General features: G+C 42.1%; 1 protein-coding gene and 1 pseudogene across 1 annotated transcript in view; both read left to right on the forward strand.

Moving 5' to 3' along the window:
* THSD7B (thrombospondin type 1 domain containing 7B) overlaps positions 1-26,899 on the forward strand; it is a 432,240-nt gene that overhangs the window by 290,966 nt on the left and 114,375 nt on the right. The window contains exons 13-14 of the mRNA XM_066635516.1: positions 5,452-5,715; positions 18,348-18,526. Of these exons, the coding sequence (XP_066491613.1) occupies positions 5,452-5,715; positions 18,348-18,526 (443 nt within the window). The remainder of the gene's footprint in view (positions 1-5,451; positions 5,716-18,347; positions 18,527-26,899) is intronic.
* On the forward strand, positions 6,021-6,143 carry LOC136637575 (5S ribosomal RNA; annotated as a pseudogene).

Here is a 26,899-nt window from a genome sequence, read left to right on the forward strand (position 1 = left end):
ATCAGTATGACCCACTCCTTTGCAGCCCTACTCAGAAGTAGTCCCACTGAAGCCAGTCATTCAATGAAGCTTCCTCCTCCCAAGTAATAATAAGCCCATAGAAGCCACAAGGTTCGTGATTGCTATGAACCACATCTCCCCCCAACTTCCCCACCTCCTTTCCCTCCAGTCAATCGTAAGGCAAGAACCCCCTTGGGCTCCTCCTCCTGCCCACCTTCAGCCAATGAAAATACTAGAATGCCCACCTTGCATCCTATGATCATCCGTTCCTTCCTTCCTATCACAGATGAGCAAAAGAACTTTCTCCCACCTCCCCCTTCTTGGTCAGATACATTAACCCTCCCTGCCTTGTGGCTGGAACTCCCTACTTCTCACCCAGTCAGAATGCTGCCCCATGAGGTTTTTCACACCACAAAAACAATAAGCAAGCACACCCAGACACAGGCAGACTCGAGTCAGCATGCGTGGGGACAAGTGCTGAGTCAGGGGGGCCCTGACTTGAGTCTTTTTCAGAGTCTTCCACGTGCATGATTCATGAGTTGCCCAGTCACCCAAAATCACGCATTTTCGTGACTTGAGTCCAAGTAATCAGAGTCGAGTTCCCAACCCAGCTGTAAACATGATCATCTGTGAGAGTGTGAGGTAGCTGAGCTCAGTGATGCTTGGGTGGTGTGGTGTCACCCCTTCTGAGGGTGACACCTTGTTCGTTCTGCACCATCTGCAACCCAGTTGTGATACCACTGCCTTTATGGTCTTGTTACATGCTCAGTTTGCCAGAATAACAATCTAAGAGATGTTGGCTGCATGTGAATAGGGAAAAGTTCCATATTTACCCTCTTTCCTGATCCTTGCAGGAGTGTGAAAACATTCCTGTTCCACCAGGCATTTACGTAGTTTAAATTAAAGATGTCCTGCTGCTTTTGTTTAGGTTAGCTACTGCGTTCTGTTTTTTAATTACGTTTTGTTAATTGGTTTTTATTGTTTTATTGTTAATTTGTGAGCAACTTCAAGTCCCCCTGGTGGGAGAAAGGCAACACAGAAATATGCTAATAAATAATCAATAAAATGCTGCAGGGAGATAAAATGCTGAAGGGTCCTTGGAGATATTCCCATTTGTGGATGGGTGCATTGAGCCATAGCAGCATTATGGCTCTCTTAGCCAACTGCACTGCTGCTGCCAGTAGTATTGGGGGTGGGGGTTGAGGGGTTCAGCCAAGATGGTTAGGATAGGGCATAAAGAACATGGTTTGATGGGCATGATGCCTTAGCCAGTACCCATCCTGGCTGACTTCAAGGCAGGAAGAAAGTTAAGTTAAAACAAAGTGTTATACGATCATTACTTTTCTCTCGCAACATATGGGAGGTTCTTGTGCAAACACTGCCAGACCCCAGTGAGTTATAGCATTAGTGTATCAATTTTCTATCTGTCTCACTTAGATTTGATGATTTTATCACAGTAGCACAGAGATCAAGCCAGAGGCAAGCAGTAGCAACCATGTCACAATGTCACACTAGAAGTATATGAATTGAGTCGTTGGGCACAATCCTAACCAGGTCTACTCAGAAGTAAGTCCTATTTTGTTCATTGAGGCTTACTCTCAGGAAAGTCTGGTTAGGATTGCAGTCTTAGTCTCTCTGTCATTCAGTACACCTACATCCCACTCATAATAATCTGGTCACAGAGGAGACATGGATGATTACACTGCGCACTCCATCTTTAATTAGATCACCGTAAATGCTAAGCTGGCCTTGCTCCTTGCCATTAGCCTATGAAACGTTTCTTGGTAATAAGAAAAATCTTGTCCATATTTTGATACTATTTAAATATTTATCAATATGTTTGTGGATTAAAATAAAAAATGGCAAGCGTGAGTTAGAATTAATATGATTCTCAAAGAACTGTATCAAATTCATCATGGAAAATTGGTCAGCATTTCTAGCATTTCTAGCATTTGGTGGAAATTGTCTTACTTTTTTGGTATATGTTTGGTTAAATGTGCAGAACGATACAGAACCCAACCCCATCTAACTTTCCAGCACCGATGCAGCTGCAATGCAGACCCGAGGTAAGGGAACAAATGTTCCCTTTCCTTGAGGAGGCCTCTGTGACTGCCTCCCCACCACAGGATGCAGTGCATACCCCATTGGCACCGCTACACTGGTACTGGAACATTGGATAGAATTGGGCCTTAATACTCTCTGTTCTCTGTGTTTTAATAGTATCATTTATTTTATTCCAAAATCCATGTATACACTATCCATTTAATATTTTTCATCAAAGAAGCATTCTTAAACAAATGCCTGTTAAAAGCTAATTTGAGATCATGATCCTTGGCAATCTATATTCTGAATACATTTTTTTTTAAACCTTGTGGTCAAGAAAGACATGTTAATCTTCTTTAATTATGAACTTGGTCAAATATGCACTACGTGGGTGTTGAAAGTGAATGTTTTGTGTGAACAGCAAATAGATTTTTATTGAACATTTTCTTCCCCCGATTGGACACTTTTGTTAATGCTGAAAACCCATTCCTTTTGAAAACGAAATTAGAAAAAAGTATTTCACTGATGCTGCTGGGTCATGAGAAGAAAGCAATTTTTGATAATAGTTTCTAAAACTGACTCTAAGAAAGTTAATGTGCTAATTGAAAACCATTTAGAAATTGAAGTGGAGTGGATAGTCTTTTGATGCAATAAAGCTGGATTGTGTTAATATCTCTTTTAACTATCTGTGGAGAAAACTTATGGTTGACTTTAATGCCAGGCATTTTCTAATTTCAAAATCAGGCTTGACAGGTGCTGATTGTGCACACTTATTGTATTAGTATTAAGGCAAAGGGAAATTCAACCATGGATGCAGGGATACAGTGGGATAAAGAAATGCATGCTTTAAAAGGCAAAGTATTGTCTCGGGCCAGGCCTTACAGACAATCAGGGCCTGCCGAACACCTCCTGAGACAGCATAGCAAATATTTATCCCATTATCCAGTGATGTGCCAGCCTCTGCTCCTTGCACTCTCCAATGTTCTAGCTCAGCAATCTCCTCCCCTCCACATTTCCTCTTCTCTCTCTCCCACTCATTCTTTTCCAATCCAGGAAGTGGAAGGAGCAGCAGTGGAAGCAAGCAGACAGACAGAAATTCACACCCCCTACCAATCTGCTACTTGAGGTGACCGCTTCAGTTGGCCTCATGGATACGGCTAGCCCTAGATGAACTTGCTATCAGGGAGATCTCAGTTGCTTCTCCAAGTATATTCTTTTAAGATGTTCCCTGCAGGATTTCTCCAAGTGGAATGGTGGGAAGCCTTTGATTGAATGAAAGTGAGAGACAAGGCATGGGAGTTGATTTGTGGATCTAGCAGATGTTGGAAGGAAATTTCATGACAATGTATCTGGGTAGATGGGGAGGCTCTGCTGCGAAATGAAACTGAAGCAGAACTCACTGGCGGACCTAGAGGGGGACTAATGGGGCAAATGCCCCGAGCACCGACCCTCCAGGAGTGCCACCCTGAGCCTCATCATAGTTGCAAACTTCTCTGCTGAATTTCCCTCTCAGTTTCTTCTTGGGTTTGAGAAGGTGTACGACCAAGATAACTGACAATGTTGAAATCCTTGCTGCAGTGCATGTAACACTTTCAGTAGGTGTTGCTTGTTGTATTCCATAGCGTGGTGCTGAGGTGGGGAAATAAAGGCACCTGATTGGTGCCTTCAGTTATGGGGGTGGAACCTAGCCAGGCAGTTGCTGGGGTCTGGAGAATCTTCCTTCAGTCCCGCTCTGGAGAGCAACCCTACCCTCCCTTCCCTTTGTACACTCTGAGATTAGCTTGTTGCGCTTTTAGAGAGTTGGGTAGGAATTTGTTTGGTGTTTGTTTGGTCTTGGATAGCAGTTTTTTTGCCTACCCCAAACTGGTATTTGGTTGGGTTTGTATTATCAGTGCCTAGTTGTATTCCCTATTTCACCTTCCTTTTAGTCTCTTTAGGGCATCATGTGGACCAGAGAGGCAGGAGTAGGGTCACTGGTGTGCACCTGAGGTTAGCAAAGTCAGGTGGGTGAGCTAGTGTTACTCCTCAGATGTGTTCTGGCTCAAGGAGGCTGGTTGGTGAACCATCTGGCTTAGATTTCAAAGGCCACTTCAAATGTTTTCTGGCTAGAGACGAGTGTGAGCAGTCCAGCTGCCTCAAGCCCTAGAAACAAGTTGGCGATGAGACACTTGGTCCGTCTAGTGAGAGATCACAGCTTTGAGCCAGGGTGGAAACACCTGTTCCCAGGGGAATATAGGGATGACCGCGAAGTTAATTTCCCACCTGCTGGGAGGATGAGTATTTAATTTACCTGCTGCAGGTGTGTTTACCTGTTGTTATTTAAATAAAATGGCCCAATTTAACTCAAGCCTCTGTCTCATGTTATTGGGAGATGCTTGAGCAGTCTGGGATTAATCCAGAACTGACTTGCTGAAGTGGGTGCCCTAAAAAGCAGTATATTTTTGTTTTTGTTTTTGTTTTTTTCCTAAACAATGATAAAGCAGATTTTGGAGTAGGTTATTGGCAGCAGAATGTGGGTCAATTCTCAGGGGCAACATGGTAGCCAATCAAGCACCTTCCACATAGGTGGCCTGCAGAGGAATGCAATGCAAATGTGCCATGTTGCTTTCCCTTGTCTCCTTCTTTTCCTTTCTGTTAGGAATGAGGAAAGATATGGAAGGAGAAAGGAACTGGGAGTGTGGTCTGTATAGAAAAAAGATAAACATTCGTTCTTCACTTCAGGCATGTTAGTACTGACTTCCCTTCAGAGGATTGGGAATCAGCCTACTGAGCTATTTACACAACATGGTAAACAAAGGCCCCTGTCACAGCAGTGAGGTGCAGGTGTCTAGGCATCATCTGAGAAGACTTGAGCTGTTAATCTCTGTTAAAAGAGGTCTGAAAAGCAAATGTGTGCTGCCAAAATGCAATAATTACTCAAAGATGAATTCATGTTCTTTGTGTAGTGTATGAATTCAACTCATTCGTAAAATTGCCGCAGAGAACTCAGTCTACATTGTAGGTTTCCCTCAGCAACTGTTGATTTCTGAGGCAATAGTGGAAAAAATAAATTTATTTTTGTCAAATAATGATGGCGGATGAACAGACTTTGTGCTGGATTTTTTTTGGGGGGGGGGGCTATAAATCAGACAGTTGCTCTCTTCCCATCTTTCTGTGCTTTATCCAAAACAAAAATATTTCTCAGTTCCTTTAGGTTTCCTGGTTGCCCCGGAGACAGCGACATTGTCTTGGCACTCCAGAGCCCTGGCAGCAACTAACAGATGCCTTTGAAGCACCTCCTTTGTATTTACATTTCAGATTGTGTTGGTTCTAACTGTATTAAACCCCTTCAAGTATAAATACTGTGACATATTGTTATCAAAAGCAGCAGATGTTACGCTAACAAGCATATTTTCCTGGTTGAAACAGGGAGAAGCAGAAAGCGAGATAAGTGCCAGAATACAGAAGTATATCCTCAGGTTGAAACAGAACCATGTCCCTGCACAATATTTACCACCCAGCCCCATGGAAATTGGTCTGAATGCATTATTTCTGTAGGAAAAACAGACCTACGGTTAGAACCGAGATTTCACGGGCATGCCAAAGAATGTGGAGAAGGTGTGCGATTCCGTGCCCTTGCCTGCTACGATAAGACTGGCCGCCTTGTGGAACCATCCCACTGCAACCATTCAGGTAAGATAGCATGACTTTGTGTAAACAATTGACCCTTGGGGTCAGCAACTTGCATGTGCTTTCCCGCTTGTCAGACATTAGTGCTATAATAAATCCCAGAAAAGAATGCAGGAAGTCAGCAAGCTTCAGGAAGTGCCTTGGAGATTCATTAGGAACTCCCTTGTGCTACAGCAAGTGCAGTGCCAGAAATCACATTGAGGAAAGTGGGTAAAGCTGGAAGTCTACCAGCAGTTACTCAGTTAAATGCTCTCCCTGCCCAATCATTTTCTTACACGTGTTTGTCCATAAGCTATGTTTGAATCATAGTTTAGAGCAGCAACTGTTACCCTGCACATGCCTGATCTCATCTGATCTTGGAAGCTAAGCAGGGTCAGGCCTGGTTAGTACTTGGATGGGAGACTGCCTGGGAATACCGGGTGCTGTAGGCTTATACCATAGTCTGTCGAGACTGAAGGTTGCCAACCTTTAGTTTAGAGGAGGGACAAATATGCATCTTGCAACAGCAAGACAAAATATGGCTTAAGAACTCCAGAAATGCCCACAATGCAGACAGGATAATATTCCTATGAATCCTCAACAAGTCTGACGGAGAGAGCAGTCCTCAGTTTGTGTCTGATGCCAGGAGTGCATGCCATTGAATCAAACACTGTTTCCGTTCTTAGTCATTCCCCTTCTCCCATGCCTCAGGCAGGGTGCTGCTTTGATGATGATGATGATGATGATGATGATGATATTTTCACACAGTCAGGTAGATATTATCGACTGGTTTGTTTTATCCAGACATGAAGTCCTTCCCAAGGACCTGGGATGCCTGGTTTTATCTTATTTTGATGTTACAAATACTGTTGCAAAATGTAAGCTGTTCCTAGTAAAACTACTTTTTGCAGTTGATTGATGGTAATTTCTGTAGCCCCTATGCTGTTTACGTGCTGTTCCAGGTGTTGTGGAATAGCATCGAGGGCGCCAATCACCACTGGAATCCCTTAGTTCTTCTGCCGCAGCCTTTCAATTTCTACTTGTAAATCTTTGTATTTTGTTGTTTTTTCCAGTTCTTTTTCTTGTACTCTGCTATATCGATGATTTTGAATTGTTTTTCTTTACAGTTATGTCTGATGTGTTGTGAGATAGATGTTTGTATGTCTGTAGTCGGAAGTCCCATAATATTTTGGAATCTTCATTTTCAACAACTCTTTATTGTTATTATTATGTCACATGGACTCTTATTTGTTTATATGTTCACCTTTCCTTTTATTTATTTTTAATAAAGCATTTCCAAATTCCTCTGGGGGTGGTGGAGTGAGGTTTTTGTGCTGCCACAGGGGCCAACCAGTTAGCACTGTCCACAACCATCTTCCAGCTACTGAGCTGCAGACTTTTCTTCAGAACTAAAGCCTAGCAGTGGAAAGCTACATTTGAAGTTAACACTTCCAAACTGTGACTGTTGTCTTCACCTATAGATTATTGTTTTTGTAGTTGTAGGTATATGAGCTCCTAATTGTTCTGCAATTATCTTGATTTGCTGCAAAGAAGCCATAGCATTTACTGTGGCATTACACTCAGTATGGACAACTTAGAAATTCCAAGACAGAGAGATTTGTGTAAAGGAGCATAATTGTAAAGGACATCTTTACACCATCATCACATTTTCCTTTAACTCTGCAGATTGTTGGTTTCTGGTTTTTTTTTACATATACATTTCTTCCCTTTCTTGTGTACTCTTTCCAGTTTGTTCAGCTTTCTCTTACTTTGAGTTTTGTCATGCGCTGCCTTCCTCCATCAACACAGTATCCCCAATGGGACGAATAGCTTGTTAGTAGTGCTGGTGTTGCACCATTTAGTTTTATTGTAATGAGAATCCCAAGGAGAAAAGCCAACAGAAGGAGACAATCTGAAGATGTTCTGTAATGGAGGAGTTCATTGGAGTATAACAATCTCATTCTAGCACTGACAGTAAATTCATGGAAGGCAGCTTCTTATGAATCATTGCACACCTTTCCCGATTTTGCTGCTTCAAACTTTATATGAGAAAAGGCAATGCACACAAATAATTTCATGAGCTGGGCTTACCCATATTTTCATGGCCCACGGGCAGCAATTTTAATCAAGTAAAACACTTCAGGAAGCATGGCCTGTTGCTCTTTTTTACTAATTTGAGTCTGTCAGAAGCAAAATAAAAAAAAAGTCAGACAGTGTGTTGCTTGCAAATCTGTTCCCCAGCCCTTATAAGTTCATAAAAGTCCACTTGTACAGTAATTATTTAATTTTAAAAGTGTGCAAAGTGCTTTGTACCTTTTGCCTTATTCATCCTCACAACAGTTTCATCCTTGGTGTTCCAAAGTGGGAAACTCTGCTTGAGAGATGACAAGTCCATGACTAAGGTGAAATTTGGGAGTTTGAGGGCCCAATCCTATCCAACTTTCCAGTACTAGTGCAGCCACCAGGTAAAGGAACACATAAAATCCCATACCCTGATGAGGCCTGAGTGACTACCTCTCCACTGAAGGATGCAGTGTGTGCCCCATTGGCATAGTTGCACCAGCACTGAAAAACTGGATAGGATTGAACCCTAAGTCTTTCTGTCTAAAGGCTAGGACTCTCAATCCTACACCATCTAGGTCAGGCAGCCACAACCTAGCATGCCATCTGCACTCATTCGCTGTGTGTTTTGTCCTTCTAAGAATCGGATGGCATCTCTGTTGTCCCAGGCCCAGGTATTAGCAAGTAGGTTCTTGATCTGAGTTTTAAGTGCTATTTGTGATAAAGGTTTTGTTTAGATTGTTCTGTGGTACTAATTACTTCTCTGGGCAACCCTGTGAGAAGCAATGTGGGAACTTCTTGTTTTAGATGTAGCATCGTCATGTTGTTTTGGCACATGGATCTGTTTACAAGTTAGAATTATTCATTAAAATTCTTTGCAATGTCACCAATTATTGTTACGCATTAGAATGGCATAAGGTAGCCCATGGTTACTCTGTAATAACTGTAAACAGCTGATCAACAGGATCCAGCTGCATAAGACAGATGCATAATTGCTTTATACCTGTTGCTGCACACTTGTTCACAGCTGTCCCAAATCACAATAATGAGCTATAGATGGAGGCTGAGATTTGTTTGTTTACTTACTTACTTACTTACTTACTTACTTACTTACTTACAGCATTTGACCCCGCCTTTCTCCCCAAGGGAACTTAAGGCAGCTTACAAAAGGGCAGGTAAGCTGGTGGGCCGCTGTGAGATACAGGAAGCTGGACTAGATGGGCCTATGGCCTGATCCAGTGGGGCTGTTCTTATGTAGGTACGAAAAAGTAAGAACACAGTTTAAACAATCATACTTTGCCCTAAAAATTCATAAAATTTTAAAACATTAAAACAAACATTAAAACAACCAGGTACATGTTTCTATTAATCTATAAACATACATCTATATTATTCTATAACAGGACCTGGGGCCTGGATCTGGGTTTTGGATTAATCCGTCTGCCCCATTAGCACGGAGAGCAGGTGGTGGGTGGCCCCAGGGATTTGCGGGCAGGGAGCGGGAGGCTGGGATGGGATCCAGCACTTATGCTGGATCCCAACCCTTGTTCCCCGGGGAGTTTGGAGCAGCTTAAAGCCGCTCCACTCTCTTTGGACTTGTGTCACCTCCTGAGGTGGCACAAGTCCGAGGAGGCCCATAATGGTAAGGGCGCCTTGCCCAGAGGTAATGGGAAAAGTTTCCCCTTGCCTCTGGCTGAAACACTTGGGCCCCTATCCTATGCTGGATATAGTGCAAGCCTCTTCGCTTGCCTGTTCCAGCACAGGGTAGGATTGTACCCATAGACTAATATAGTTGACTTTCAGTGAATTTATCCAGGGAGCTTTGGATTGGATCCCCCAATTTCCAAAAATGGCCTGATAAGAACAACAGGTATACCTGTCATTTCCAGCTTTTTCTAAAAGATTTTGGGATTTGGTGGGCAGCCCAATCCTAACCTGTGCTGCAATAGGCAGACCAGTCCAGGGTTGAGGCTGGCTGTGGCGCAACTCAGAGAAAGGGGAAATTATTTTCCTTTTTACTATATCGCATGGCAGCCATCCCAATAGAACTTCTTGGATCTGCCCCATAAATTGTTGAGAAGTTCCTTTAATTCTTTAGTTTGTATCATTGGCAACCTTCAGTCTTGGAAGACTATGGTATCGTGCTCTGAATGATGGTTCTGGAACAGCGTCTACTGTGGCTGAAAAGGCCGATTAGGGAGTGACAATCCCGTCCACACTGGGAGCAAGTGTAGTCTGTCCCTGGCTATGGGCCTTCCTTCTTTGCCTCTTTTCCTCAGTCTGTTGGCCAAGTATCTCTTCAAACAGGGAGAGGCCTTGCTGCACAGCCTGCCTCCAAGCAGGACACACAGAAGCCAAGGTTTCCCATCTGTTGAGGTTCATTCCTAAGGCCTTCAGATCCCTCTTGCAGATGTCCTTGTATTACAGCTGTGGTCTACCTGTAGGGCGCTTTCCCTGTACGAGTCCTCCATAGAGAAGATCCTTTGGGATCCGGCCATCGCCCGTTCTCATGACATGACCAAGCCAACGCAAGCATCGCTGTTTCAGTAGTGCATACATGCTAGGGATTCCAGCTCGTTCCAGGACTGTGTTGTTTGGAACTTTGTCCTGCCAGATGATACAGAGGATGTGTCAGAGGCAGCGCATGTGGAAAGTGTTCAGCTTCCTCTCCTGTCGTGTGCGAAGAGTCCAGGACTCACTGCAGTACAGAAGTGTGCTCTTATAAATTCTCTTGAAATAGAGGTTGAAACCATTAATAAGGAAGTGTTAATTTTTGCAGTAGAAGAAAATCTGTGTAATTTATAAGGAGTGACCACAGAAAGAATAAAGAGATTCTGCACTTCATAGGGAGAGCTCCTTTTTCAGAAATGAACATGTCATCTTATTCCAAGCTGAGTAACGGCATATCACTCTAAAGACAAGGAATCCCTTTGAAGCGATGAGAATAGGAAGAAGTTCCTATTCTCATGTTCCAGAACAGGGGTGTCCAAAATTTTTGGCAGGAGGGCCACATCATCTCTCTGATGCTGTGTTGGGGTCAGGAAAAAAAAAATAATTTACATTTAAAATTTGAATAAATGTACATAAATTTGCATAAATGTGTATATTAGAGATGGAACTTATACGAATGAATGAAGGTCCTATAAAAGACCTTGTGCAAAGCAAGGCCAACCTTTCCTTTGCTGCCGCTGCTGCTTCACAGATGTGAAACAGCAAGCAGAGAAGGGAGCTCTCGGTCTGCAACTTGCGCAAGAGGTCAGACAGTCAGCCTTCACTCTAAGAGTAGTCACGTCAGGCCAGTGCAGGCTCTAGATAGTCTCTGGAGGGCCAGAGGGTCATTGTTGAGTGAAGGCTGTGGTCTGTGGAACTCCTTGCCACAGGATGTGGTGATGGCGTCTGGCCTGGACGCCTTTAAAAGGGAATTGGAGGAAAAATCCATTATGGGTTACAAGCCATTATGTTCATGTGCAACCTCCTGATTTTAGAAATGGGCTATGTCAGAATGCCAGGTGCAAGGGAGGGCACCAGAATGAGGTCTCTTGTTATCTGGTGTGCTCCCTGGGGCATTTGGTGGGCCGCTGTGAGATACAGGAAGCTGGTCTAGATGGGTCTATGGCCTGATCCAGTGGGGCTGTTCTTATGTTCTTATGGCTCCCCATGGGCCAATTGGGAGTTCCCGAGGGCTGCAAATGGCCCCCAGGCCAGGGTTTGGGAACCCAGGTTCCAAAACATTAATCAGTTTGTTGTAAAGTAATAAAACTATTTTTGTATGGGTTTTTGAAAGTCCATCTTGCAAATAACAAAAAGTGGAAATGGGAATTCTTTTGTAAGTGTTCCTAATGGACAACAGTGCATCAATTTTGACAAGTGGCCTGTGACTGTTCTGCATTGCACAACAAAGTGCAACAAACTGCACATTGCCTGTTCAAGTGAAAAGATGCATGTTGGCCATGCCACTGAAATACACAGACAGATAAATTTGGCAAGTTCTGGTAATCCTTGTAAGAGCCAGACACAATATTATGCAGGCTTTATAAGGCTATCAATTAAGGCTCCAATTTTACCCAAACCAATTATTTTAAAAACTTTTTCTCCAATGGGAGAGGCAAGATCATGCCCAACTAGCTTTCAATGGGACTTCAAAGTGGTTAGCTTAGACTACATTGTGCTCCTAGACTATGGCATAGGAAATTTACATAAAATTTTTATCAAGTACTTATGTTCTGGAACAACAAATTTTCAGATAAGGTTATTGCCCTTGGGAAAGGGGGGGAATGCTTTATCAGTGAAACAGACAACGCATAATGTATTTTTCTTACCAGTTTTTGTTTTTTATTCATAAGCTCTATTGATCCCTGCTTAAAGAAGATAAAAGTTTAGTGCAATACTTGTTTATGACCAATAATGTTTTGGGGGAATTTTAGAAGAAGAAATGTCTTTGTTTGCTAGGGTGACCTATTTAATGCTCAAGGCTTTTGATTTGAGCTTTCAATTTTTTTCAAAACCAAAAGCATAGGTTTTGTACAGGGTATGATCAGAACCAGTATCCAACATCTAAGCAATAAGCATCAGATTTTTACAATATATTTATTTATTTAGTTTGATATTTATCTATGATTAGGACAGGTGACAGTAAGTTTAAAAGTACTTTCAAAATGTGAATTACACCAGGCTACTGATGTTTTATTGCTATACTGTTTTATCAATTGACAGTGTTATTGTGGTTGGCTAGGTGTATTAATTGTATACTTGCATCTCATTAATATGTTGCTCAGTTTATATTATTTAGGTGGCTTATATGTTTATTTGAGGCTAGTAATTTAAAATTTTTAACTACATGCTGTTGTTTCAGTGTGTACATGCATGCATCAAATAGACTGGTTCAAATGCACACCTCATAGTTGGTATTGGGTTAACCCAATCCTACCTGCTCAAAGATCATTTTAGCAGCAAGAACTGCCATATTACTGAAAAGATTGGGTGTGAGAGGTGGATCTCCAGTGATACACTTTTTCTAAGCCCAATTCCATCCCCTTATCCCTCAGAACACTGGTTCCCAAACTTTGTAACACCAGAACACACTTTTTAAAATAACACTCTGCCGGGGCACTCTAGGTTTACGAGACTTTAAAAAAACTGTAGGAGCTGAGCTCTTCCCAGGATAATGAGCAACTACAGTATCTGACTTTTGAATAGCCTCAGGGCTTGAGGCAATTAGTTATCTGATCTTTCCAACCTCCTTTGGCAACCCACCAAAAATCAGGTCACAGCCACCAGTGGGTCCCAACCCACAGTTTGGGAACCATTGCATTAGAAAGTTCACCAGAAGTCACTTGGTTCTGTTTGTCTGATTTGGAATCAATAATTGTTGTTTAGAGCTCTAGTAGTTCATTCCATGGTTGACTGAGGTTCATTTTCAGGCTTTTTTTTCTGTGTTGTCATGAGCAGAGGTACCCGAGTACCTCTTGGTATCACTATGGAGAAAATGAACCAATATAAGTCACCTGCTTCTTTTATAATTAGTGCACTGAGGAACATCCTTCATGATTCTGTCAATTAGTGGTAGGTTATTTTTCAGGATCTGGCCTCTGGTAAAATCAGACAAAACTATAGTCAGACACCCTCCTAAGTTTAACCCCCGACTTATCCGAGGGTCACAGAAAATTCCATGATAGTTGGCTCAAAACCTGCCCTCGACTTATCTGTGTGATCGACTTATGGGCGAGTATCTGTGGTGCTCTTTTTATGTGCTCTATTGTGCCATTCATCAGCCCTTTGCTGTGTAGTGTATAAATATAGATGTTTGTTTTAAACATCTTTGACTGCTCTTCTGACTTAGTCATCCAAGGGCAATGAGAGGACTAGTGTGAACACTGCCTAGCTATATATTGAACAATAATTTTGCATAATAGACTGAAGCATCCCAATGGCCTAAAAAGCTGTCTGTCCTTGAACCTCATAAACCTCTTTTATGTACATTACTGGCAGCCCAATCCTATGTAACTCCTCGCATGGCGATGCAACCACATGTGCAGGGTGTGTGCTGCATCTTGCGAGGGAGTTTCAGGCCCCGGAGGTCTCCTCTGAGTAAAAGAACATTTGTTCCCTTGCCTAGGAGTACGCCCCTGCCACCAGAATGAGTCAAATTCGGAACTGCACTAGCGATTTAACTGGTGCAACTCCATGTAGACTTGGAAAGCTGGAATCAGGCAGGGAAGGGAGATAGGATATCAGTTGCACCACTGTTACCGATTTTGCCCCTTTCCACCTACCCCACCGCCTTCCTGCTCCCCATACTAACTTAACAGCACCAGTATTCCTTGCCAGCATGCTGGCATGCAAAACCAACTGTTTACTGCTTGTGACTGAGTCAGGCTGCACAGAATGGTATGTTTCACTTTGCAACAGATGTAAAGGACCTTACGCTGCCAGAATGCTCATTCTGGCAGTGTAATGTCATATAAAGATTGGTCCATTTCCCCACCCCCCAAAAAGTGCTATAGTTTCAGTTGGTCTCCCAATAGATACCTTGATCCTCTGAAGCCTCACCCTAAACTTTTCAGTACATACTGGCAAAGTATGGGGCTGCAGAATAATGGAAGAGCTCACAATATGCATACAGAAAATCTCAGGTTGAGTCCCTGCAACTACAGGTATGGCAGAGAAAGACACTTGTCTGAAACCTTGGAGAATCATTGCTAGACCATGTAGACTAGACCAGCTGGACAGCCCATAGGTCTCATTCAGTGTAAGAGAGCTTCAAATATTCTGACTTATATGACACTCTTTGAGTACACTCAGGTCCTAGCAGTTTCTACACATGCAATGCACATCAGTGATCCATGTGTATCGTACAAGTTAGCATATGTGCATAGAAAGATATGAAAGATGACCACTACTCCCTTATGATCTCCAAGGTCTGACCATAGTATTAAAGAAAATTCTTCTTAACACCTCAGAATCAAACCAGGGCAACCCTTTTCCCCAAATAATCCAGAATAAGGTTAAGATATCTTTTCCAGTGGCTGTTGCTTGTGTCTCTTCTGTATTTTTTTAAGATTGTGACCCTCTGGGGACAGGAAAATTGCTTTATTTTGCTATGTAAACTGCTTTGTGAACCACACTGTTTGAAAAGCGGAATATAAGTATTCTTAATAATAATAAATAATTTGTTGCATTTATATAATTTATAATATTGTTTTTTTTTTTTTTGCAAGCCATAATATGAATATTGTGTGTGAGAGAGATGAGAATTTTGACAAAAGAAAAAAGAAAATAAATACAGAGGCCAATCAATACTTATACTGTATTGGTTGGTTACTCCAGGCATTAGCAACTCTGCATTCAATTCAGCTGTTTCTGTATATCTTTTTGTAAATGCAACTATAATGTTTGAAACTTAGCAGATTTTTTTCCAAAATTAATTGGCCAATAATCCTTATATGTTTAAACTTTATTTTTAATGAAATGCTTACTTTCTATTGAAACTGTGATTATCCAAGTTGTCACATAATCTGAAACAAAGGAACTATATTTCACTAGAGTTTATAAAAATCTCATTAATAACGTAGCCATAAAGATTACCTGTCAAACTCTCCCAAAGTGTTTTTTTTCAAGTTGGAAATAATAATTCACTGTAAATTGTAAGTGGAGGGTAGCCATTTTGCTCTGTAAAAGACTGATAGTCAAATATCAGAAGAGACAAATTTTGGACCTTCTGTTATTTATAATAGATAAGCACAAAGTACATCCAAACTCTGAGCAGATTGAATTGCATTGATAATGGTACATCTGTCGGTAAATAATTAAGAATAATGATGGTGCCTAACTTAAGAGTATTTGGAGACATAAGTGGCTAAGAGAGCGCATTAGTTTGCAAAGTAACAAACCAAATTAGTGTACATTTTAAATTAGACCATCATGCAGCTTGAGGGAAGAATTGCAATAAAGAGCTATTATGGAAAAAATTGTGGTAGCTATCAGTCTCTTGTCTGGCTGAAGTGCAAAAGGTTAGCAAAACGCTGATATGCAGCAAAAAGAAAAGTAAAATGATACTTCTTATCTTCATAGTTATATCTGTTACCCTTGTCTATGAAATTAATTTTGCTGTAGCTTAGCCGATTGAATAGTTAACAGTATTTTTCTATTTCCTTATGGTAAGAAAAGTTTTATCCATTTTGTGCTCCAGCTATTTGAATGCAAAATCGAACAAGGCATACTGCCAATTTGGTTGAAGGTTCAACTTGGTTGATTCTTGGTACATTTGATTTAACCAGCACTTGGAACTCACTGTTATGAGCAATTTCATCCTTATGGTGATGAATGCAGAAAAGTAGGAGTTAGAAGCTGGTGTTGATGGAACAATTCCCCTCCCCCACCCCCACCGCCCCGTGTAGAGATTTGAGGCATTAATTACACTGATAAATAGATACTGAGAAGTTGCAGGGTCAGGATTAAGTGAAATAATGGAGTGGGAAGGAAAATGTAGCAACAAGAGAAATATTAAGTGCTTTCAAACAGTCTGTTTTAAACAATGACACAGTGGTACCAGATGCACTCTCCGGTGGCCCCTGAGGCCACAATAAAAATAACTGATGAAAATTCATCAGAAAAATTCATCTAATGTAAATAATGAAAACACTTTCACTCCTCATCTGAACCCCCCTCCCAGCCAGCTGAAGTTAGATGGATGTTTGAGAAGAGGAAGGATTTTTTGGTGGTTTTGGTTCCTTGCGTATGGGAGTTCCTCTTCCAGTGAAGCTTGCCTGCACCAGCATTGTTAGCTCAAGGCAAAGACTTTGTTTTATGTGCCCAGACATCCCAAGCAGGTTATGTAGCTGGTTTTCATCATTGACCAAGGACACCTGCTGAATGTTATTGATTTGTTTTGGTTGCTCCTTCTGCAATTTTACCTTGGGAACTATTGTACAGTATTTGTCATTATTTTAAAGTATAAACCAGTCTTGGACTAAAGGGTGGTTTATGAATCTACCCAATAAGCAAACATTGGGAATTTTTTTTTCTTTTTTCCTTTTTTTCTTTTGGCAGTTTTCAGAATAAGATTATATGCCAACTCACTTTTCAGTTTAAATTTTATTTTTAAAAAGTAGACATCTTAACAGCCCAATTCTGAGCTGCCCAGTGTGCAGGGCTGCAGTGGAACCAAAAATGACTGCTGCTGAATCCCAAGTGCAACCCAGGCAGCTCCTGGGGAGAACGGGACGTTTGTCCTCTTCCCCCAGGTAAGGCGAATAGCCCTGCAATGGGGGCTGCTATGATTCAACAGCAACCCAAGGTCCTGTCCCGCTCCCCCCCTGGCATGCCTCCTCCTTGCTCTTCCCCACCTACCCCCTCCCCTCCTTCCCCCACACCCCCTACTATCTATCCGCTGCATGGCGGTCCACCGGCACTGACCAGCACTGGCCTGGCACTGAGGGCTGGAGAGGTGCCTTACAACATATTTGCAACAGGACAGCCGCGCACACTGTATAGGATTGGGCCTTAACTCTTTTGCAATCTAAAGAAGAAATTTCTTCTTTAAACAAGAGGAAGACAGGGATTATCAGAAGGTTTCAAAGTCCTCACTGCAATATTATCTAAGATTAAATTGCAACAATACAGTATATTTCAAGAGCTTATGCTTTGATAATTGTTTATATCTCATTTAAATATATGGATTTTAATGTGATGGGTTGACAGAATTATGAACCCAGGTCAAATTGCCATCTTTTTTTCTTCTCAGAAAAGAGTTGTGACTTTGTGGCATCTGTTTAATTTTGATAGCAATGGTAAGCCAATGTCTAGAATCACAGTCCAATCCTGAGCTGCCCGGAGCGCCCAGGCTCGGTGGGACTGAAAAGGGCTGCCGCCGAATCCTGCACTTCCCGCGAGAGCTACCGCGGGAGACTCCTTGGGAGAAGGGGACGTTCGTCCCCTTCCCCCAAGTAAGGTAAGAAGCCCCGCAATGGGGCTACTCACTTTACCACTGACCAAAAGGTCGGTGGTAAAGGCGCCCATGTAGGGTACACAGCCCTCCACGAGCGCCCTGGATCCTGCAGAGCTCAGCTCCACAGATCCTCCTCCCGCCCACCCCTGGTTTGCCTCCCACCTGTCCCTCAGCATGCCTCCCCCCCACCAGCCTCCCTCCTCCCTGGAACACTTCCTCCACGCCCCTGTCCTCACCCCCACCTGCCATTCCGCAGCTTGGCGGTCTAGGAGACCACCGAGACGCGGAACCTGGGCGACCACCCTGTGCTAGCCCAGTACTGACCGCCGCTGGGTTAGCACTAGCGGGAGCCCGGTGGTGAGCCCCGCGAACATGCCTTATGTCACATTTGTGACTATGGTCGGTGTCACAGAGCTGTGCCGCTGACCACAGGATTTGGCTCTCAGTCAGCCAGAAATACTCCTAAGGAATAATCAGAAAAGGGTCTGAAATACTCTGCCCTTTCTAAGATATCAAAGAGTTCCCTATGTAGCCTTCCAGACCTGCTCCAAGATAAATGGCTCCTATGCTGTTGGTTAATGAGACAAGTACAGTATGTGTGCTTTATGTGCTATAGATTATTCTGTTTTTCTTACCTTTTTAATTCTAGGTTATGCTGAAGAGCCTTGTACAGTACCTTGTCCATTTGATTGCAAATTAAGTGATTGGTCAAGCTGGGCCCCTTGCAGTAGTTCGTGTGGAACAGGAGTGAAAATTCGATCCAGGTGGCTTAAGGAGAAACCTTACAATGGAGGCCGTCCTTGTCCAAAACTGGATCCAAAGAATCAGGTGAGGTGTATCAAGAAAAAGTATCTCTCTTCTTGTGAACTGAGCCTTCTTCCTTGTTTGTTCCTTGAACTATCAAAACATATATTGTAATCCTTTAGTGTTCATATATAAGTGGGAAATCTGTGGATTATTTTCTTAAATGTTCTAATAAGCATTATAAATTAATTTGCATATCATTTTTTGCTCATAAATCACTATTTCTAAAAAACAAAATCAGTAGCACTTTTCCAGAACAAGTGGTTTGTGAACGGTTAGATTTAAAATAATTTTTGAAGACTGTAGGATTTTTTAAAACTAACCAGTACATTTTTTCTTAATTCAATTTTATTCTGTTCTAATAAGTTTCTATCTAGCAATTACAATGCAATTTTGAAGTGTGTATTCTATTAAGAAAGGAAACAGATATAAATGGAAATATTCCGATGGTAAATTAGGAGTAAAAATATGTTTCACTTAATGTAGCAATTTAATGTAATGAAGTGAACTTTTCAGTTTATAACACAGAAAAATGCATGGGTTCATACAATTTAAAATGTTTAATGCTTTTGAAGTCTGTTGAAACAAAATCAGCAGTGGTTGGTTAACTAAAAAGAAAATTAATCTTTGCTTTGTTGCATAATCTTTCTTCAAATCTTACCTTTTGGAGAAAGGCTTTAGCTCAGAATCAACACACAGGCATAATGGAAGTCCCAGCTTTAACCCCTGGTATTTCCAGGCAGGGCTGGGAAAACTCTCGTTTGCAACCTTGGGAGAGTCCCAGCCAGTCAGTATAGGCAATGCTGACCTATTACTCTGAACACCCTGCCCCTTGGGCAGGATTTGATTTTGGCTGACCTCTCCTACCGCAAGCAGCCTCTACTAGTGGTAGCCTTGGGGGAGGGGTGGCACCTGGGCTTACCTGGCTCACCATGCCACCTTAGGTGTCATTCTACAAGCAAAACTGCTGCATGCAAGGCAGCTGTCTAGTATCCGGAAGAACCTTTGTTATATTTGTTCAGAAAGCAAAGAATCCTGTGAAAAAATGTTTTAAAAAGTAGTCTAAGGCATTGTTTCTCAAACTGTGGGTTGGGGCCCACTAGGTGGTTCGCAAACCAATTTCAGGTGGATCCCCATTTATTTCAATATTTTATTTTTAATACATTAGACTTGATGCTGCATGGTATGTGACTGTGTTTGGAGAAGTGTTACAGATCTGTACTTTTAACAGGCTACTATATATAAATGATAGTCAATGGGACTTACCCCTGGGTAAGTGTGGGTAGGATTGCCGCCTAGGATTGTTAAAAATTTTCCTGTTTCATGATGTCACTTCTGGTCATGACATCACTTCCGGTGGGTTCACTCCTGACAGATTCTCATTGTAAAAAGTGAATCCTGGTGCTAAATGTGTGAGAATCACTGATGTAAGGAATTCCGCTTATGCATGAATCTATTATCTCATTTTCACAAAATTCTTTTAGCACAAGAAATAGCCTATATTGGAAATATTAATAGGTAAGACAAAGATATTGTGCACATTTTGTCTTTATTTCTTAATCCAGATTCACACTACACTCTGGGCGCAATCCAAACCCACTTTCCAGCACCGACATAAGGGCAATGCAGCTCCGAGGTTAGGGAACAAACATTCCCTTACTTTGAGGAGACCTCTGTGATTGCCACCCAACTGCAGGATGCGGCACACGTCCCATTGGCACAGCTATGCCAGTGCTGGAAAGTTGGTTAGGATTTGGGCCTCTGGCATGTAGATTTTAAGCATATTAAGTTCAAGAGCAAACTCTTCCCCTGTGATGCGTAGAGGTTTCTGATATGAGTCAGGTTCTGTGTTCAGCTGGTGACATCAGTTGTCTCCTGTGAAAGATCAAGACCTACCCATACCTATTCCACAATCTTAAGATTCATGTTTTATTCAAGACTTGCTTTGAAAAGCTGAATTCAAATCAACCTTAATGTTATTCACAGCTTTTTCTTTTCTGCATCTAGGTTTAGACAGTATTATTTTGAAAATGTTTATTGCTTTCTGTGCATTAAGACACCTAAGCAATAGTGTAATAGAAACACAGCCTAAGGAAATACAATAGAGAAATGCTCAATAAAATAAACACTGCCCATAAGTCAATACTTTTCCATGCTGATCTGGAAGATCAGCAAACAGGTGAAATGAAATCCCACCATAAGTAATACACAAATGATAAGTCCCTGAAAAGATGTGGAGTTGCATCATTCACAAACATCATCAAATACTTATGTGGAAATGTAAACACATTACTTTTGTCAGCTGTCAAATTTTAAAATCTTTTTAGGGCTATTTAAAGGAAATTCTTTCAATATGGTAGAGATAAATCTCCTGGGACACAAAGACACTTACTGCCCAATCTTACCCCACCCCCATTATTGGCACTAATGCAGCCATGCTGACAGAGCACATGCTGCATCCAGTTGTGGGAGGGTGATCAGACAGCCATTAGGAAGTAAGCAAAAATATTTTTACAGACCCAGTAGGCTGCCCGATTGCATGTGGGTCTTGCAGATGTACGTCTGAAGAGAGAAAAAGAGTGGAGTGGCTTGGGAAAGAGGGATACGATCTAGTGCACATTTGTGCCATCGAAATCTACCCCCTTCCTCCTCCAACCCTCCCAAAACTCTCCTTGCCCTCCCCCTCCCTGCCCAAAACACACCTCCACCTCCCTCTTATCAGCGCTGATGGAGGCCTCTGGAGCTGCTGCTGTGTTACTGTGCTGCTGCCCGTTTATAGCAGTGGCCTGGAAGCATGTGATGGTGACTTGGCTTTCATACTGCTGTAAAGGACCTGGCACTGCCAGAATGCTAGTTCCAATAGCACAAGGCTCCAGTATGACTGGTACCTTGGAAATAGATACAGCAGTGCTTTTGCAACTGTATCAATCTCAATGAGAGTCATTGAACTGTACAATTCTATGCATGTCTATGTGTAATTTTATTGCATTCTTAAAAGTCCCATTTTGTTCAGTGGTGCTTACTTCCAGGAAAGTATTATAGGATTACAGCTGAATTTTCCTTGGGGATCAAGTCTATAGGTAACAAATTCTGGTATCTTCCAGGATCCCTATCACTATTGAATAGTAGGAGGGGCAATGCCATAATGAATACCATAATATTTTCTGTTAGGAGGTACCCATCAAGACTGAAATCTGGTAGATCCTTGGATTTTTAAGGCTGCAGTCTTATATGCACTTACCTAGGTATCGGTCTCATTGAATTCAATGAGATTTACTTCACTGTAGACATGCATAGGATTGTGGTGTAAGTATGTTAAAGAGAGATAATGTTGAAGATGGCTTATTCTGTACTTAGATTATGATTATATTGTGTCCCTCCTTTCCTCAGCAAACATCCACTGGGAAAGATGCTATGCTCAGATGAATAGGAACAGTTGCTCTTCTTGTTTAAAATATAAAACTAGTATCACTTTTTAAAAAAATTGTCTTTTTGCCTAGTTAACATGGGCAAGGTGTGGTGGTCCTTGGAATGTTGTCTTCCAAGGGCTACTACAATTGCCAAAGCACCTTAATTACTGCAGTAAATCATATCAGAATCCTTTATTGGCATGCATAACATATAGAGACAAGTAGAGTGCCATAACCTAAACATATTCACAGTCTAACTTCCTTCTATGCAACTCCATTGCCTGCCGCAAGAAGATTGCACTCGACTGACATTCTCCATTGAGAGATCACTTAACATATAGGAGATCTTAGCAGAATCGGACACCCCCTAGTTGGTTCTCATCATAGAGTCCAGATGTCTTGAGCATGTCTCGGAATAGAGGGGGCAGTGCAGAAAGACATGGATGATGCTCTCAATACTATCTGATCTGCACAGACAGCATCTATTTGCATAGGGAATCTTTTGGAATTTCCCTAACAGAACAGTGGATGGCAGAACATTAGCACGTTTACTACAGTAAACAAGTTACCTTTGACTCAGTTTTGGAAACAGCTCTGCCTAAGTTTTGAGCCAATGCAATGTGAGTTGTTGGTGTTAGTCAGGATGTGCCCACTTTTTTCCAGTAGCTTTTAATATAATTAATCATGTAAACCAAGGATTCTTAACTGGGGGAATCTATACCCCTTTGAAGTATGGGAACCAAATGCTGGGAGTGAGGGACTTAGGGCCCAATCCTATGCTTCCCTAGCACCCAGGGCTACAGCAGCTCCAAGATGGCTACCACTGTGTCCTATGGAGCTAGGGAAGCAGCCACAGATTTCCTTGGAGTAAGGGAACAAATGTTTCCTTACCCCGTGTTGACCTACAGTGGCCCCAATGTGTCTGCTTGGATTTGTACCCACCTTTGAGCAGGCACAGAACCAAGGACACCCCTGTCAGGTTTCTTACTCGGGAGGGAGCATTGGATTTGGCGGCAGAGTCCGCTGCTGCTGCATTGGATTCAGCAGCAGAGTCTGCTGTCTCCCAGGCCCAGTTCGCCCATGGTCTAACCTCCCTCTGACCCATTATGCCCCCTCCCCACCTCCCCCTGCCCTGAATAAGACTATTGCCAGCTGGTGGTGTAGCAGCGCCGTCTAGTCATCTTTGCAGCACTGAGACCCAGCGCCAACTGGCAATGGTTTCAGCGCCGGCCCTGCACACTCACCACCAAGGCCAGACTGCTTTACAGCACTCTTTGCAACACCTGGAGCCGGTGGTGAGTATCGAGCATGCAGGGTATTTCAATACAGATTGAGGTGTTCTATTCCTAGCTATCGATAACTATTGTAAAGTAAAACCAAGCTATTGACATCTTTTGAAGTCATACTGTACCTAGTAAGACTGGTGATGTTGATGATTTTGACAGTCTGGCAAAGAGGGTATGGGGTCATGTTGGGCAATCCATTGGGGGTCTATAATCATTAAAAGGTTGAGAGCCCCTGATCTAAACATTTGTTTTTTTGTAGCAGCCCTTTAAATCTCTTCCAGCTCAGAATCTTTGAGTTTTAGGGATAAACTTAGACATTAGGGATGTGCGTGTTATATGTGTGTTACAGCTGTGTTTACTCCATTCACAGTTTAAAATGGAATTAGAAGGAAGTCTACTTTTTTATGACAGAGTTCACAGGACAGGGGAGTGAGAAATTGTTCTTTATTAAGTGGCACATCTTTAAAAAGATCTGTACTTCTTATTTTGTTTTCTTATGCAGTGGTGCAGCAAGCTGTTGCTAAGCCTTCAATATGTAATTTTTTTTTTCATAATGGAGGATTAAATATGAGCTATATTGCTTGAAGTTTGATTTGAATATTCTTTTTATATTGTTTAAGCCTGTAAGAAAATGAATAATTTAAATTTCTGTATTCTCACGAGTTATAGATTATTTTTGCAATGCATACTTGGTATTTATTTCCAAATTGAAAAAAAATTATTTATTGTATATTCTCATTTTTTTTTAGCTCTCTACCTTTTTTCCTACTTAAGCTCATGCTGGTTAAGATGATTGGCAATTCATTTTAGAGCTTGGTTGAAGGCAGAAAATCAAACTATCCTAAATGTTGTTTTTCTCTGGTTTATTCCCTCCAGTAAATGTCTGTCTTTGGTGACATTTTCTAGTATTTTCTTGCAAAAGAACAAGGTACATCATAATACCAAATGTCCAACTTTTGACAGTTGCCAATAGGAACTCTTTTTTGCCCCTGCCTGAATTAAATGCAGTCCAGAATTTTGTGTTTGTGTTTTGACATAGGACTTTCCATGTTTGGAATGATGTTACCATTTAGGACCTTTATTTCTTTTTCTTTTCTTCATTTTTTAAAAACTAAAGATTCATTACCACATTTTCAGACTGTTAATTAAAAAAAATAAAGTATTTGACAGAACCGACCACCAGATCTCAATACCATGGTAAAATGAATCAAGGAATGACTGGAATAATTACCAAACATGGAAAAAAATGACATTTCTGGGAACGTTGAACAACACTTTGCCATATATCAGATCATGCAACACTTTACTTTGGATCATGCAGACTGCTCTAATTTAGGAATCCAAGTGTGTACTTTCACCTCATTCAGCTCAGTCTTGGAGCTCACACATACAGGATGGTTTCTTGTGTGCTATGACAAAAGTGAAGCGCCATAAGCTGCTGTTAAGAAGTGTCCTTTGTGAAGTTACAAACATAACATTCTTTATTCAGAACCTCTATGACATAATCTAGAGGTTCTTTCTTTCAGATATTGCCAGTGTAGCTATCCTGAAACTCTCCCCAAAGCCTGATGGGAGTCTGTCAGGTATTGGGACTCCTGGTAGAAAGCTGGCTGACCAAAGGGACTAGTGTGTAGTGGATAGTTCACATGCACCCTTTCCTGCTCCCTGCTTTACTTGGACCAGCAGCTGAATGGGGAAAACCCTTTGATAGCTTGTATCTGCTGCTACCATCCAAGGCTATAAAGACTAGGCAAAAGAGGGCCATCTGGGAAAAATTCCTCTCCTAGGAGACCATTGAATCCCAGGGGTTTTTATTTAAAATTCAAATCTATAGTAGTATCTGCAGGGTGAAGTGATGTGACAGTCCTCTGAATTACCAGTGCACTGGTATTGACCAGAGCACATGAACCAGGCAGACTAAAGGTCAAAATGTAACTAGTTCAAGTCTAAACAAAAAGCGAATGAAACAATATGAAGAAAGGTTGGTAGTAAGTGCAAACAGGCTGATGGGAAATGTCTTTGCTTGGCTGGAAAGCATAAAGAAAAGTTCTCATCAGATGGATGCTATATAACCAATAATGCCCAGCAGATGGAGTTGAGGTGCTAATCAAAACTCTCAACTCACAACCTCTCCAGTGCTTTGCTATGCTAAACCCAGTGAAGTTTTCACACTGGGTGGAATTAATTAGCAGACAAAGCACCAAAAGGTTCCTGAACACAATCTAGCTATAAATAGAGACCCTACTTGCTAGCTACTTAAATTTGTGCAAGGAATTTGCAAACCTTGCACTTGCTGCTGGGCAAGTGAGTGCTCCTCTCTGAGCCCCCAGCAAATTAGAGCCCAATCCTGAGCTCTGCACACCAGCTTACCGCCAGCATGCACTGTCGCAAAAGTGCCATAAGGCACATTTGCAGGGCTTAGCACCAGCCTAGCACCAGAGCTAGCCCAGCACAAGCTTGCGCTGGGCCACCACTGGTGGGAGGCCAGCAGTCTGCCACTTGGCAGGTACCTGAACCACTGGGCGGGGCAGAGGTGAGTGGGGGCATGGGGGAGGTGGGGAGGACGTGTTCTGGAGTGGGAGGAAGCAGGGAGAGGGAGGGGAGGAGGTGTTCCAGAGGGGGAGAGCTGGGAGGGAGGGGACAGGACTGGCAGAACTCTGCTCTACTGGATCCGGAGCCCTGTGTCATGCTACGTGGCCTGACACGTAGCTCCAGAGCTGCCATATAATTGAGTAACCCCTTTGTGGGGCTATTTCATTTACTTGGAGGAAGTAAAGTATTTCCTTTACTTCTCCTGAAGAAGTGTCAGTGGCTGCCTAGGATGTACTGGATGCCGCGGCAACTGTTTTCGCTGCTGCCGCAGCCCCATCCTCCAGACAGCTCAGGATTGGGTTGTTAGTTACTCAAGAGACTGAAAGAGAACAATGAACATTTCTGTTGGCTGGGAAATGCATAACTTTGCTTTGATGATGTCATTAAGTTACCTGATTGGAGAAGTGGAACCCACCTAGTCTGTGCATCCCATTACCTTGTCCTTGATGGACAGGTTTGGCTGTCACTAAGTGCATACCAATCCGGGGGGGGGGGGGTTAGCTATCCCAGACAAGAAGAGAAACCGAATCCACAATTCCATGTGTTCTCTTCCTCTAGTTTACAGAATACTTTACAGTCTACCTGCAGTTTGGAAAAATGTGCACCACTGAAGAATGGCTGGAATTTTCTTCCAACATTTAATAAAATTCTGCTGAATTAGAAAGGCAGCTAGAGAAGGTCAAACTGCTCAAAGGAAAAAGTTGTTATCATTTCATCTGAGTCACTGACGTTTAATTAGCTGGAAGCAGTTTTTTGGGAAGGTTTTGTTTGTTTTTAAAAGAGTTTGGTTGCTGCCAGATATCCAGTAGACAGCAGGCCACGTTGCAAGACTCGCAAAGCTTGGGTGTCATAAATCAGCGTGACAACAGCTAACACTGAGGTTGAACTTATTCTAACATCTTTGTCTAGGGAACAAAGCAGCACAGTAGGATTGATGTCTTATTTGGCCTTTGTCAGCAGGTTTAGTTCTTTCTTTTTACCACCTTTAACTTTTTAGAAAAGCACTTGGAAACTTTTAGAATCATACCCAGCTCCACTGTTCTTATTCATGTTGCAATCATCCAACGGTGCAATTTTTCCAGTGCAAGCAAGTAGCTTTTAAATGGTGG

The sequence above is a fragment of the Tiliqua scincoides genome, chromosome 1, assembly GCF_035046505.1.
Source record: "Tiliqua scincoides isolate rTilSci1 chromosome 1, rTilSci1.hap2, whole genome shotgun sequence".
Classification (NCBI taxonomy): domain Eukaryota; kingdom Metazoa; phylum Chordata; class Lepidosauria; order Squamata; family Scincidae; genus Tiliqua; species Tiliqua scincoides.